Source organism: Macrotis lagotis, chromosome X (assembly GCF_037893015.1).
Source record: "Macrotis lagotis isolate mMagLag1 chromosome X, bilby.v1.9.chrom.fasta, whole genome shotgun sequence".
Lineage (NCBI taxonomy): Eukaryota > Metazoa > Chordata > Mammalia > Peramelemorphia > Peramelidae > Macrotis > Macrotis lagotis.
The window spans coordinates 241,840,789-241,857,080 of record NC_133666.1 but is presented as its reverse complement, the minus strand read 5'-3'; the positions used below and the strand labels follow the sequence as shown (position 1 = coordinate 241,857,080).

Sequence of the window (16,292 nt, the reverse complement as noted above, 5' to 3'; positions counted from 1 at the left end):
AGTCTATAGTCCTAACAGAGCTGACTCTGATTGGGTTTCAAGTGAGCTCTTGCATATCCTGGATCAGGACAACAGGATCCTGGGTAGCTATTTCATATAGGATGGCACTTGTAAAAATGAGGATACACCGAGGATTTCAATATACAACAAATTTCTGTTTACACAACCTGAGAGTCCTCATCCACTCAAATCTCCCTTAGCCAGAATGGCCAATGTGCTATATAGTATGCTAACATTTCTAACTCTATAGTATCTACTATCCAATCCTTCCTCTCTTCTCAAATGGTGATCATCCTAGCTTAAGTCACCAGTATGCCTTGCCTGGACTACTGCAGCCCTCCCAGTCACCATTGCCTCAAGTCTCTAGTTCATCTTTCCTACAGCTTTTCAAAATTCCTCAAGGACATCCTACTCTCTCACTCAATGAACTCCCTTTTACCTGTAGAATCAAATAGAAAATCCTCTCTGGGCCATTTAAAAACCTTTATAATCTAGCCCTAACTCATCTTTCCAGTGGGTTATATTTTATTTTTACACACACACACACACACACACACACACCCCACAATAGTCTAATGAACATGCACACTACTTTACTTCTTGTCTCTTTGCCTCTATATTAGTTAGTCCTTATGCTTGGAAATGTCCTTCTTTCTCAATTCTTCCTCTTGGAACACCTGCTTTCCTTTCTTGCTTGTGTACCACCATCTCCCTGAAAATCTAGTATTCTCTGGTCCCCTCAGCAGGCAGTGTCCTCACTCCTAAAAGCTCCTTCTGCTTATGTTGTACATATCCTCACATGCTTATTTATAAGCATGCTGTCTCCCTGATAGAAGGTAAGTTCTTCACCTGTGTAACTCCAAAGTCTGACATGTATTGGGTACTTGAGAAATGATTACTGATAAACAGAGGTATTAGAAGTAGGATTGAAACCTAAGTTTTCCCAACTCTGGCAGCTGGTACTGAAGAAGGTAGAGGGATGGGCCTAGAATCAGGAAGACCCGAATTCAAATTTAACCTTAGGAAAGTCACTTCACCCACATTTGCCTTACTTTCCTCAACTATAAAATGGGGATCATAAAAGCACATATCTGACATGGTTACAAGCAAAAGAGGAGTGCTTAGTATAGGACCTGGGCAAATAGAAGCAGGTCCCCCCCCACACCCTTCCAATTCTTTGTACTCAGTTATACTGCCTGCAAACACCAAGCCTGAACCTTCTGCTACTTTCACCATATCATCTTATCAGTCTCTTCAAGACAGAGTATTTCTTGGTCATCCTGGGTGGAATAATACCTTTCTCTTTCCTATTCAAGGGATCTAACTATAGCTTATTTCCTTCATGAAGTCTTCCCTGATATAGACTAGAATAAATTTCTTTTAGCTAACTTCTTTTAAAACTGTATTATAAGATTTAGTCTTGTTTTCTGCTTCACTCATGTCTTTTTCTTTAATCATAATACACTTTTGATCTCTTCCCTGAAAGGCAGCAGTGTTGATTAATATGCACTAAAGTAACTGGAGTAATTTCAATAGTGTCCGTTAATGTTGCGATGAATTTCGAGGGAGGTTAGTGCTCCTTTTTCCATTCTTTCTATTTGATTTTTACAGCAGACAACTTGTGTATTAAGTTAAAGAGTTAACAATAAAAGGGGCTAACATATCTATATTAACTATTATAAATACACATAATTAAAAACACTCAAAACTTCATAGTGTTATATGACACAATATAATCCAACTAAGTTGTATATTTTTTTCTCTTAAACCTGTTAAAGAGTTATACTTACCGGCTTATTTAAATGATGCCCTACAGAATCTGCTAATGTTCCTATGGCATCATAAAGAATGAGCAGATTCTTATGCTGGTATTTACTAAATGCGAAGACCAGGGTGTCAAGTATATAAGCAAGGTAGGGAACAAGTTCTGTACAAGCCTCCTCTTCCAGGGTAGCAAAGGCACTAAGAATTTTTTTTAAGAGAGAGAACTGGTTATTATGTTAAAAAAAACTTATAAAAGGGATAAGTACAATGTGACATATAATACATTATTGTTTTCTATAAGCACTCTAGCCCACAACACTCCAATAAGACTTTTCTTCTTTTTTTTAAATTATTTAGGGGTGGCTAAGTGATGCAGTGGATAAAGCACTGGCCCTGGAGTCAGGAGTACCTGAATTCAAATCTGACCCTTAACACTTAGTAATTACCTAGCTGTGTGCCCTTGGGCAAGCCACTTGACCCCACTGCCTTGCAAAAAAAAAATTATTTAAACTTCCCATTTCATCTACTTATCCAATAGCAGGCCTGCTTGGTTAGAACCATTTGACCTACTGTTACCATCAGATCTAAAGATACAGTCTTCAGGATTACAAACCACAATGAAGTCAAGTTGTCCTAATCTAGCCCTTAGCAAAAAATTTTAACATAAAGGAACTAAAAGAAGAGGCCTAGTGCCTGAGAGTAGTTGGATTTATTAGCATGATGGAAATCACTGTGCCTTAAAAAATAACAATTATGAAGAATTCAGAGAATTATAGCAAAGTTTTATTAATTTATGCAGAGAGAAATAAACAGAATGAAGATAACAATTTACCTAAGGCCTACAATAATATAACTTCAACAGTCATAACTTCAAAAGATTCTGAGCCAAACAAACCTGGGTAAAGTGATAGCAGACTTAAAGTGCATAATGAGGAATATATTTGTCAGCTATGGGCAAATTATTGATTCAGTCAAGTCTAATGATTAAGTCTTCCTCTAAGTTCTAGAACTAAATAATGCCTCAATTAACTGTGTAGTCTCCTTTTTCAGGAGACTTAGGGAAAACATGAAATCAATTTATCAAAAACATGAGAAATGGAAATGCCTTGAAGATTATGTAGGCCAACTTCTTCATTTTTGTAAATAAGGCCCAGTGAGATAACTTGCCCAAGGAACTCAGGGAAAGCTTTCTAAGGCAGACTTAGACATGTAATAGCTACTAGTTATGTTAAAACAACCTTAGTTCCTGAAAAAATTTTAATCTCTTAATTGGTACTACCAAGAATGCCTACTGGTGCACTGTTTTACCAATTCACTTCATATTAAAAAATTTAAGGAATCTTATTATTTTTCTGCAAGTTTAATGCTCTGCTTATTTCCATTATATTTACCATCCCCTAAATCATTTTAGCCACTGGGAAGGATTTAAATGAGGGATGAGTGAAATGTTTTCTTGCTAATAGTTATGAAAAGATGTTTAGTTGTAGAAATTACAACCAGAAATAAGAACTCTTCAATATGCTTAGTGCATTCCAGAAAACTAGGAATATGTCAAAAGATATATGCTCAAGATAGAACAACCCTAAATTCTTGGTCTGTAAAGTAATTCTAAAAATGGAAAGTTCAAACAAGCATTTGGAAGTTGAGCTGAAGGTATTATATAATCATGGAACAGACAGTAACAAATATAGGTGTGGAATCTCCTTTGGTGAAAGGATAATCCACCTGGGGGATGGAAAAAGGGAATACAAGTATTCCTATAAATATTAGAAACTAAGATGTAGTAATGTCACCTAGGAAACTAGCCTAAATACAACCAAGGTTAGTGGTATTAAAAAAAGGTCCTAACTTTTTACCTTCATCACTACTGTCATCTTTGGAAAGTTCTAGATGGGGAACCATTCCCTCTTTAGTTTTCCCACCTTTGTCACTAGGTAGTTGTGTACACATATGCTATGATACAACGGGGAAAAGAGAAACAATAAGAAATCTGAGTCTAAGTTTGGGGCTATTATTTTTGTGGCAAGTCCAAATTTTGAAAACTACTGGAAGGCAAAGATTTGAAGGTATGGAATATGATTACTGTAAAAAACAAATGAACAACCCCCCCCAAAACTTTAAGTTCCTTCCTTCTATTCCTAAAGAAATACTAACAACAAACTGTCAATTTTTTCAAGCAAATAAAATTTTTCTAAAAAGTGTACAGTAGGGGCGGCTAGGTGGCGTAGTGGATAAAGCACCGGCCCTGGAGTCAGGAGCACCTGAGTTCAAATCCGTTCTCATACACTTAATAATTACCTAGCTGTATGGCCTTGGGCAAGCCACTTAACCCCATTTGCCTTACAAAAATCTAAAAAAAAAAAAAAAAAAAAAAAGGTGGAACAGTAAAATTCAGTAATGCTCAAATAGTTTGCTAAAGCTTTATCATCAAGAAAAACATGTAAATAGGGTAGTAAGAAAAAAGGTCTTAAATGTAATTTTCAAAAAGTGATTTTATAAATAGAAATTTGCTAATCTGATTAAAATGACTACTAAGTCATCTCACAAACAGGATATAGGATTTGTGACCTGGAAGGAATCTTAAAAGATGCCAAAAAGTTTAATCAATGTCTAAAGTACCAAAGGTAAAAGTGAGTTATTTATGATTTAAGATGATAGCCTACCTGCAGGCAGCTTCTTGTACTCTCTTGTTGCTATCTAGAATACGTTTAAGTAATTCCGTCATTAATGGCTTCAAGTACGTATCTGGGGGCTGGCTAACTACCCAGTGTGCATAGCGGCTTAGAGTCCAACATGTAATGGAACGTACAAGAGCCTTTTTATCAGAGAGGCACTGAATAAGGTGAGGGATGAGTTCAGGCAGATATGGTATCATACCCTGCATACAACCTGGAAAAAAAAATAAACAAAATAAAAACAAGAATTACAAACTTTTAAAATAAACAACATAGACTACTTTTCATTTTGAAAGGATTAAGTGAACAGCAGAGATGCAAATAACATTAGAACAAAGCTGTGCCCCTGTCTCCCTTTTCAAGTAGTACTCCATATAACAAAAATTTCAAATACAAAAAATGTAGTCCTTTGGATCTTAACAAACGAAACCTATTACTTTTACTTAAACTTAAATGACAAAGAGTAACAGCATATGAATTCCTTAAACAAATTCTTTTTTTAAAAAAAGGAAACCTGAGTTTATTCAACTTTTATAAAAAAAAAACCAAAAAAACCCCCAAAACCTCAACAACCCCAAAACAAAAAAGAATGCAAGTATTATAGACTCTTCTAGTCAATTCCATATGCATTTGAATACACTGATTATAAACTGGCTATTTAAAAAATAATTAATAAAAATAAGAACAAAAATATAAGCACCAACTCAAATGATGTATATGGTATACACCTAAAGACAAGTTTATTGTACCTTTCTTCTAGTTCCTGAATAAAAATACATACAGATCAATTCTGGGTATTCAAGACCTAAAAAGATTCATTTTATTTTATTATTACTATTTTAAAACATCTTCTCTTTTGACACTTCAAGTCATTAAGTCAATTAAGCAAGGGTTGAACTGGGCATCAGCATACAAAACACAGGATCTGGTTCTCAAGGGGAGACATCATGTAAATTACTCCATATTAACAAGTTGAATACAAGATCTTTGGAGATGACTGACAGAGGGAAGGTGCTAGCAATCAAAAGAATCACAAAGGTTTCTTATATTAGGTGGAGACTTTCTGGAAGAAGTCAGGGAAACCTTAAGGGAGAGGCGTGGAGAAGATGCATAGAATGTCAGCAGTTGGAAGATGAATATCCTGTTGAGGAACTGATCACTACCTTCACTGGATTACAGAATAGATGGTGGGGTAAGAAGAGTGAAGAGGCAGGGAGGGGCTGAGCAGAGTTTCCTATTGGATCCTGGTTAATAGAGAGCCACTACAGTTTACTGCAAGGAGTGGGGGAGGGAATGTTATGGTCAGACCTTCAATTCAGGAAGCCAACTAAACAACTGAGTGAGGAGAGACACCAACCAGCAGACTGTTAACTTCACAACATCACAAGCATGACTTAAAGGCTTCATCTTGGAGGTGGAAATGTCAAGAGGAGAAAAGGGGGGTATCTATATAAGAGATGTAATAAATAATCACAAAGATTTGGCCACAGATCGAATATGGGAGGTGGGGGAGGGGTGAGAGTGAGGAGTAGAGTTCCATACCTACACTTTAGTAGCCCTAGTGCCTGGAAAGAAACAATAGAAAAGTTGGAAAGGGAAGAACTTGGGGGCAAGAAGAGTTCATTTTTGGATATGTTGAGCCTTAGGCAGCTAGATGGGGAAATTAGCATGTTTATGACTGATAGTACTAATAATAATGCCTTTTTTTTGTAGTTTATTTTTTAAAAACAAGTTCAAATTGAGAAATCCATATTATGCTCTGGTGATACTTTAATAAATCTTGGACCCAGCTTTCTAGCAGATTATAAAGTGACAACTAACCTTTATGAGGCTTTTACAGACAACAATAACATCAAAGTGCAAAATGATAAACCATAAAAACTCAGTATATCAAACTATATTTCCTCATTAGAGTACATTTTAATTCAAATATGATAAATATCAACTTGTCAATCTAAATTGAAGTAGAAGGCATTCTACATAAATGTTGTTAGTAAGTAACAGTTATTTATACTAGCACTACATTGTAAGAAATAATTGAAACCAGGAAATTATCTGCGAAATATGGGGTGAAAGGTGGGAAATTCACCTTCTGCTGCAAAGAAACGATAACATAAACAATGTCCATAAAATGATTTCGACTTCTTATAAAGTGTGTGTGTGTGTGTGTGTGTGTGTGTGTGTGTGTGTGTGGTTATATATATCCATACAATTCACCCACAAAAAACATTCATTAAAAGAATGAGTGATGTCCATTGTTTATTTGAAAATGTCATTACTAACCAAATAATAAAAAGGAACTATTTTTCTTATAAAACTTTTGAATATGTGCTACTCTGTTAATACCTTAAGTAACCATGTGAAAAACTCAATCTGACTGTAGCAGAATAGTTTATTGCTACGCAATGGAACAAAGTCAAATGGTTCAGAATAAAACTCCACTATAACACAATAATTCAGATGTAATACATAATATTGTGATGTAGGGTTATGAGTCACAGAATATTTTGTTCTCCTGGGAATTTGAAAACAAAGGGCAAAAGAGTGACAATTGGCAGAAATGGTAGGCTACAACACACTATCAATGAGAAATTATACAAGAAAAGTAATGGAAAAGAAGTCACCAAAAAATTTATGATAAAAAATTATGATCACAAAGGGAGCAATCAAAGGATAATCAATGTGCTCCAATGATATTCAACTAAGATGAAGAGAATATGAAGACCATCCCATGTAGGTTGGTTATGTTATGGGAAAACTGTGGGATCATTTTTTTTTTTTTTAGTTTTTGTAAAGCAATGGGATTAAGTGACTTGCCAAAGGTCACACAGCTAGGTAATTGTTAAGTGTCTGAGGTTGGATTTGAACTCAGGTCCTCCTGACTCCAGGGCTGGTGCTCTATCCACTGCACCACCTAACTGCCCCAGGGATCAATTTTTAGAATTGGATGGAACCTTAGAATTTTTTTAGATGAGGAAAAGAGAGTTTAAGTGACTTGCCCAGGTTAACACAGACAATAAATGTCTCAGTTGGGGTTTGAGCCCAGGTCTTTTTAGCTCCCAACTCAGCACTCTATCCTCTATTGCAGAGATGAGAAATGAATAGATATTCTAGGCATGGAAGGATATAATATGCAACACTGAAGATTCCGGAATGGCCACACTAAAGATGGCCTAGAACTATTGGAATTTTGTTTGTTGAATCCAACAATTCCATTTATATATATATTTAAAGTTCTAATAGAGTGTGTTATACTTTTCTCTAATGAAATATATATGGGCCTTGGGATGGAATTCTATACTGTTAGATGTTAGATTTAATGGCTGTGTTCACTGGTTCTACTCAAGGCTATTTTTCTCTATGTATGTAACAAGAAAAAGTTCAATTGAGAGGGGAAAACAAAAGCCCATTATAACTTCAAAGAAAAACATTCTGTTCTTCTGTGGCATAATGGTAATATCATCTGGGTATAATAATTTCTTACAGAAATCTTATAATCTTATGAGATAACTTTATTGAGAAAAATAAAATCTAGATTTTTTTCTTACCTTCAGCAATTGCTCCTAAGACTAAGATGCCTGATTCTTTAACTACCCATTCAGGATGAAAAAGTAGTTCTTTCAAGAGGGGCAAAATATGTGGTAAAAGTTCATCGCGAAACACATTTGCCAAGACATCTAGAGCGGCAGCAGAACACTTTCCTAAAGGAAAGATTTAAATTCAGTTACACAGTACCCCCGCAAATTTTTCTGATTAAATTAGTGATTTTAAAAAAAAGCATTACTGCATAGATGACATTGTTCTAGACTGTTATTAAATAATAAAAAAATTCCTTGGGATAAGGGTCTACCAATTATGAAGAGTTCCAAAACTGAATATGTGCTTTCTAGAGAGTGAATCTCCAGTACATGACAGGCACACCTAGGTCAATATACAAAAGGGTCTTGCTTCTTTAGAGAAGTCATTAGCTGGAGTCTAACTGGGGATGTTGTTTCCCCTGTGATTTCCATGCAAAAATGTTGGATATACATGGAAAATTGTAACTGAACACATATATCCTAATCAAATGTTCAGATCATGATTATCTAAATATATCGACAAAGTAGTGACATTACCATTTATTTTAGTTATTTTTTTTGCAAGACAATGGGGTTAAGTGACTTGCCCAAGGACACACAGCTAAGTAATTATTAAGTATCTGAGGTCCTCCTGACTCCAGGTTCAGTGCTCTATCCACTGTGCCACCTAGCTGTCCCTACTTTTAACAATCCTAAAGCTACTTAACATTAAGAAACTAGAATGAGGATTGAAATTATTTGAGAAAAATAAATTACCAGCAAAGGGATAAAACAGGTTGAACATATATGCTTTAGTTTAAAGGTAAAGGAATAATGAAACATGCTGTAGCAAATTATTAAATGTCCATAATTGACAGTGTTAGTTTTTTTGAGAAGCATGAAATAAAAATGATTGATTATAAAACTAAGAATTGGTTTTATTAAACTTGTGATTAATCTGATCAAAAATTAGAAAGAGTATCAAATTAGCAGTATCAAAAAAGAAAGAGAACCAAATTAGCAGTATCAAAAAAGAAAAGGGTGACCTAACCACAAATGAGGAAAAAATTAAAGAGATAATTTGGAGCTATTTTGCCAAACTATATGCCAATAAATTTGATAACCTAAGTGAAATGGACGAATATTTACAAAAATATAAACTTCCCAGATTAACATAAAAGGAAATAAAATATTTAAATAAACCCATTTCTGAAAAAAGAAATTGAAGAAACCATCAATGAACTCCCTAAGAAAGAGTCTCCATCCAGATCTAGATGGATTTACAAGTGAATTCTATCAAACATTTAAGGAACAATTAATTACTATTCTACAAAAACTATTTTAAAAAAATAGGAGAGTAAGGAGTTCTGCCAAATTCTTTTTATAATACCAATAAGATGTTGATACGTAAACCAGGAAGAAGCAAAACAGAAGAAGAAAATTACAGACTAATCTCCCTAATGAACATCGATGCAAAAATCTATAAAATAAAGTTTTAGCAAAGAAAGGCATGGAATCTAATCTAACCATAACTGAAAATCAAACTCTGTGTTTCAACATCCTGGCAATATCTACTCTGCTTCACAAAGGTTTAAAAAATGTTGAATGACAAATCTACCTACTTCCCAGAGTTCTTACTCAGATCCAAATGATAATGAAAAAGTTCTTTTGGATGTACTATTATCTTAAAAAAGGTTAACTTGACTATATATTCCTAAAACAAGTCAGATCTAAAAGTATACATAGTCTACATTCATGATACTGACTAAGTTATTTTATTTAGTATTCGACAATGCCTTCATTTCAAGCATTACCATTTCTAGTTGCTCTGGGAAATAAATAGGTTTAACTTCCCTGATCATTAGTTTTCTTCATTGTAAAATTGGCATCTGAAATACCTCAAAGGATTATAGTGAAGAAAGTATTGTGTAATTTATAAAGTGCCTTAACTTAAGCATGAGTAATAACTTATTTTCTGTCTTACTTAGATTCCAATCAGATATTGTATCATCATCATCAAGTTCATCATCTTCATCTTCCTCTTCCTCAATTCCATCTTCATCATGCTGCTGAGCCACTGTCCGTGATCGATGAAAACGAGGCCTTATATCCTGTTCACTATCAGGAATAGCTTCATCTTCTTCAACATCACCCTGTTTTTCCAAACAAAACAATGGCATTTCTTCGATAACGATCTTCATTAGCTAAGATGCATATCAGTGAAACCTGTTCTATTTTTATTAATTTCTTCATTTATTTACATATCATTCATCTATTTTCAGAAAGGATGAGGCAGTGTTTTCTATTTACTTTGTGGAGGTCATCCTCTTTTTTGGTGGAAGGTGTCACTTTCCATTTCACCAACATATTCACTTAATACTACTTTGAAAATACTTGTATTGGCCTTTTACTACCAACTTGTTTGATGGTTCACATCATTCAAATAGCTGAATGTGCTTACTAAGCATTTTAACTGATGAACAAAATAAAAAATATAACTGCAACCTCAAAACATCACACGCATAAAGAACATTCATAAAATGAAAATGCAGTTACACATATTATTTTCAATTTGTTCTATAATATAAAGTAAATGTTTGTTTCATTTATTATTTATGTTCAGAGTGAAAATAAATACATAGCTGAAGTAATCTCAAAAGACTATATTTAGCCCAACCTGTTTTGAGACAACAGCTATTAAATGATTTACCCATATGACTGCTGGAACCTGTATCAGAATCAGAACCTAAGCTGTCTTTATTTCTTTAACCAAAAGCAACAAAATCCCAACAATCTAAAACCCAGAAATACTGCTCAACTGCATGGTTTCTAATATCAATTCTCTAATCAGTCAAGAGGTACAACATTAAATCAGAAAAGAGTGAAGATATTTATTTCTATAGGAGGATTAAGAAAATAAAGACCAATTACTTTACTTTTTATCTAATTTAATAGAGTTGAAACTTTTCAAAATTGGAGAACCTATAAAGCATTTGTTTTTGATAGCTTCAATACTGTAGGATGCTTGTGTGTGAAAACTAAACTTTTTTCAACTTGCCTTTAATCAAGACAATTAGAAACTGTATCATCCTCATGATTTAAATCAGGGTTTCTGATTTCATTATCTATGATTTTTTTCCTGCTATTTCAATAAAATTCATTTCCTTTATAATACTTTGTATTTTATTTTTTCACTTAAAAACATTCTGAAAGGGGTGGTTTCATAAAACTGTCAAAGAGATTCATGACAAAAAGATTAAGAATTCTTGATTTAAATTAAATGATTAATCAAATATTATGGTTTAAAAAAAGGTTAAATTTAAAATAATTTCACATGAAATACTTGGGAGTCTACCTGCCAAGGTAGACTCAGAAACTCTATGAAACTAACTATAAAATACTTCTCATACAAATAAAATGATTTAAATACCTGGGCAAATAACTGCTTGTGGATAGGCCAAGCTAATATAATAAAAATGACAGTGTTACCTAAATAAAACTACTTATTTAGTGTCATGCCAATCAAACCTCTAAAAAATTACTTTAATGAGTTAGAAGAAATTATAACTAAATTCACATGGCAAAACAAAGTCAAGAACATCAAGGGATTTATCAAAAAAAAAAAGTACAAAACAAGGTGACTTAGCCTTACCAAATCTAAAATTATAAAGTATCAGTCAATCAAAACTGTCTAGTACTGGCTAAGAAATTAAAAAAAAAAAGATTAAGAGTCAGTCTGGAGCAGTTAGGTGGTACAGTAGATATGACTGCTGAGCCTCAAGTTAGGAAGACGACTCCTCCTTGTGAGTTCAAATCTGGCCTCAGACATTTGACAACGTACTAGCTGGGTGACACTGGGCAAATCACTTAAAAAAATACAGAGATCATCAATTTTTTAAAGAACAATTACAATTAAATACAATAAAATCTGTAAGGAATTTAACCTCAATCCTTCAATGATGATTCATAAATTCCCTACCCCTGATAAATTCCCTACCCCTGTTCCTAGGTTTAAATAGTTAAGCTATATCCCATTTCTATTTTGTCCATAGGGCAATCAAACTGTGTGGTTATTCTTTAAATTTTTTTTTTTTTAGGTTTTCCCCCCCTTTGGCAAAGCAATGGGGTTAACTGGCTTGCCCAAGGCCACACAGCTAGGTAATTAAATGTCTGAGGCTGGATTTAAACTCAGGTTCTCCTGACTCCAGGGCTGGTGCTCTATTCACTTCACCATCTAGCTGCCCCCTTGAGCATAGTTACTGACAAAGTCATAGACTTATTGGTCTGTATTTCAAAGAGATAATAAAAAGGGAAGGGGATCTACATATACAGAAATATTCACAGAGCAGCTATTTTTGTGGTGGCAAAGAACTGGAAATTGAGGGGATGCCAACCAATAGAGAATGGCTTAACAAGTTATAGTATATGAATGTAATGAGTATTAATATTTTTTAATACATGATGAATAAGTGGCTTTCAGAAAAACCTGGAAAGGTATGAACTGATGCAAAGTGAAGTGAGCAGAACCAGGAAATGAAGGTCCAACTATGACAGACTTAATTCTTTTCAGCAATACAACGATACAAGTCAATTCCAAAAGACTTGTGATAGAAAATGCTATCCACATCTAGAGAAAGAACCTTGGAGTCTGGATGCAGTCAAAGCATATTATTTTCATTTGTTTTTATCTTTTACCTTTCTTGTTTTCCTTTTTGTTCTGATTACTCTTTAACAACATGACTAATATGGAAATACGTTTAACATGACAGTAGATATATATCCTATATAAGACCGCATCCTGTCTTGGTGAAGGGGAGGGAAGAGTCGGAGAAAATTTGGAACTCAAAAGTTTTACAAAATGAATGCTAAAAACTATCTTTACATGTAAATGAAAAAATCAAAATTGTTGAGACCACAGAGTAAAAATAAATTTTTAAGAGAAAGAGGCAAGCAGAAAATTAATTATATATAAGCTTATCTAAGAAAAAAACTTAGTTTGATTTTCTTACCTTAAGTAGAATAATATCAATTTCTGAGTACTTCATGCCATTTACTAATACAGGAATCAACCTATTAAAAAATTGAGATAAACATGAAACAGGTACAGAAATTTAAACTGCAATGTTAATAAAACTTTGGTAATAATTTTGCACTAATTACCTTGTTCTCATAGCAAAACAAATATTAACATCCAAGGTAACATTTTCTTTCAAAGTTTTTAATTTGATTTTTAATCAGAAGATATGCATTCCCTATTTCCAAATACTTACCCCTATTGTTTTTACAGCACTAATTATTATCAATAATCAATTTTATTTCCTAAGATGTCTATTTAATGAAAGTACCAACTGTAACTCATTAAAAAAATGGCCCTTATTGTGGTAAAGACATACATCCTGAGGTTGGCACACATGTACCCAGAGAGGTGTAATATTCTTTTTGGTTTTTTTTTTTTTGGTAAGGCAATGGGGTTAAATGGCTTGCTTGAGGCCACACAGCTGGGTAAATATTAAGTGTCTGAGGCTGGATTTGAACTCAGGTCCTCCTGACTCCAGGGCCGTGCTCTATTCACTGTGCCACCTAGTTGCCCCCAGTTGTAATGTTTTCCCTTTCAAGATAATATTTGATAATGTCTTTCTTTAAAGGGATAGAGGAAAGAATGAGGAGAAATTTAAAAGACTTGCCCTTCCAAATCCTTTTCATAAAGAGAAGCCTTCAAACATTTTCATACTACAAAGGAATACTTTTGTAAACCTTTAATAAGTTTGCCTAGATTCACAAAAAAAACTTTGCACATAGTATGTTGTAATTCTAAGAAAAAAAGATTTTTGGGGGCAGCTAAGTGGCGCAGTGGGTAGAGCACCAGCCTGGAGTCAAGAGTACCTGAGTTCACATCCAGCCCCAGAAACTTAATAATTACCCAGCTGTGTGGCCTCAGGAAAGCCACTTAACCCCATTGCCTTGCAAAAACCTTAAAAATAAAAAAAAAGAAAAAACAATTTTTTACAGAAAGCTCATATAATTAAACCTTACTCATTTGGATTCATCTATTATGCAAGGATGAATTTAAGTTTACTTAATAAGCCCCCTTTTCATAAAAGGTGCCAAGTTAAGTTTCTAAAGCTTTTAAATAGTTGACAATATTTTTTAAACTCCCTATTTCAAAATCCTATCTAAGTGTTAAACAAATGAAGTTATAATCTATTCATTAAATCAAGTTACTTAAGACTTCTTTTTTTTAGGTTTTTGCAAGGCAAATGGAGTTAAGTGACTTGCCAAAGGTCACACAGCTAAGTAATTGTTAAGTGTCTGAGGCTGGATTTCAACTCAGGTACTCCTGACTCCAGGGCCGGCGCTCTATCCGCTCTATCCACTGCGCCACCTAGCTGCCCTTACTTAAGGCTTCTATTAACAATTTTAACTTTCTATTCTACTGCTTTCTTTTATTCCTATTCTTTAGAGGTGCTTACTTAATAGTATTTATATAATGCTTTAAGTTTTGCAAAAGTGATTTCTAAACCTTATTTCATTTAATCCATATAACTCTAGAAGGTAGGTGCTATTTTTATGCCTATTTTATAGATGTGGAAACTAATGCAAAGTTATGCAGTTAGTAAGAATCAGGATTTAAAATATCTTTCTTATATCCAGGTTCAGTTCTGTATCCACTTCACCAGCTTGTCTACCTTCTGCTATTTTAAAAGAAATTTTTTTTTGCATTAGTTGTGCAGGTGAAGGTTTCCCTCCAAAAAAACTTTAAAATCACCAATGATAGGAAGAAGTTCTTAACCTGGGATCCATGGAACACTCTCCTCTTTGCTCAACAAGGTGTCTTTGAATTTGCATGGAAAGGAAATTTTTACTATTTTTAACCTCTAAAACTCAGTACTTCCTTTAATTATATAAAACCATTATTCTGAGAAGGGATACATAAGCTTCATCAGATGATCAAAGGGGTTCATGACTAAGGGTATGTGATCATTCAGATCTCTGTGTAGAAAAATGCAGTAGATCCCATTGTCTTGAATCTGATTCACTGTGGAAAGTATACTAAAAACAAGAGAGAAAGACAAATTTGAGCAGTGGGATCAAATGTGGAAATAGACCTACAGGAACATTTTGATGAGACAATGATGAAAAGAATAAACAATTCTAGTGATGGGTAGGTACTTTTAAAAATTAGAACAAGTTCAGTTACTCTAAGTATTATTATAATTTATTGGTCTGGTGCCAAAAGAAGGAATAATCCAAAACCCATTTATGTCTAGAGAGGCAGCATAGTAGAGGAAAGAGGATTTCATCTCCAAATACCACCTTGAACATTAATTCTGCAATTCTGCTTTTGTTACAACCTCATGAGCCTCATTTCTCTCATTTGAAAAATGAAGATATAGGGGGTGACTAAGAGCACCTGCCTTGGAGCCAGGTGTACCTGAGTTCAAATCCAGCCTCAAACATTTAATAATTGCCTAGCTTGTGTGATCTTGGGCAAGTCACTGAACCTCATTGCCCTGCTAAAAAAAAAAGAAAGAAAGAAAGAAAGAAAAATTGGGAGTATTTAGGTCCCACCTCACAGGATTGTTTTAAGGATCAGATGGTTTGGAACGAGCTTTGGAAATCTAAAGTGCTATATATACATATACATATACATATACATATACATATATATATAAGCTTTTGGAACACATATGACTTCAGAATGAAGACTTGCCTATTTAGTTGTAGGTGAAGCTTGCATTTAGGCTAGGGGTAAAAAAAAAAACCTTGCATTCTCTGAGTGCAGAGCCCAACAGACTTATCTGAGTAGAAAAATGAAGCCAACATAGAATTAAATCATTAGGAATAATTTACAAAGTACTTACATATGAAATATACACATACATACTCATTTAAACATCTCATTTAAACAATATTATCTAACTTAGAACAACTTCCTGAAGAATCTGTCTTTTTAAAGGGTTTAAAAAAGATTTTAATAATCACCTGCTAGCTTTTAGAAATCATCATCAATCTTCTTGGTCTATTTGTAGAATCCAGAATCCACTATATCTTCTCAAATCATCTTTTTGCATTGACAATTATCTTCTCAAAACACAACTTTCACAACCATTTCCCTGCTCAAGGACCTGCAATGGCTTCCCATCTTTCTTTCTTTCTTTCTTTCTTTCTTTCTTTCTTTCTTTCTTTCTTTCCTTCCTTCCTTCCTTCCTTCTTTCTTTCTTTCAGGGGAGGTGGTTTGCAAGACTGGGGGGGGGGGTTAAGTGACTTGTCCAAGGTCACATAGCTAGGTAATTAT

General features: G+C 34.0%; 1 protein-coding gene across 1 annotated transcript in view; it reads right to left on the bottom strand.

Moving 5' to 3' along the window:
- LOC141502131 (transportin-1-like) overlaps positions 1 to 16,292 on the bottom strand; it is a 51,993-nt gene that overhangs the window by 22,430 nt on the left and 13,271 nt on the right. Inside the window, exons 5-9 of the mRNA XM_074206724.1 lie at positions 13,006 to 13,066; positions 9,981 to 10,149; positions 7,988 to 8,140; positions 4,428 to 4,653; positions 1,791 to 1,962 (exon numbers count right to left, since the gene is read on the bottom strand). Coding sequence (XP_074062825.1) covers positions 1,791 to 1,962; positions 4,428 to 4,653; positions 7,988 to 8,140; positions 9,981 to 10,149; positions 13,006 to 13,066 — 781 coding nt within the window. The remainder of the gene's footprint in view (positions 1 to 1,790; positions 1,963 to 4,427; positions 4,654 to 7,987; positions 8,141 to 9,980; positions 10,150 to 13,005; positions 13,067 to 16,292) is intronic.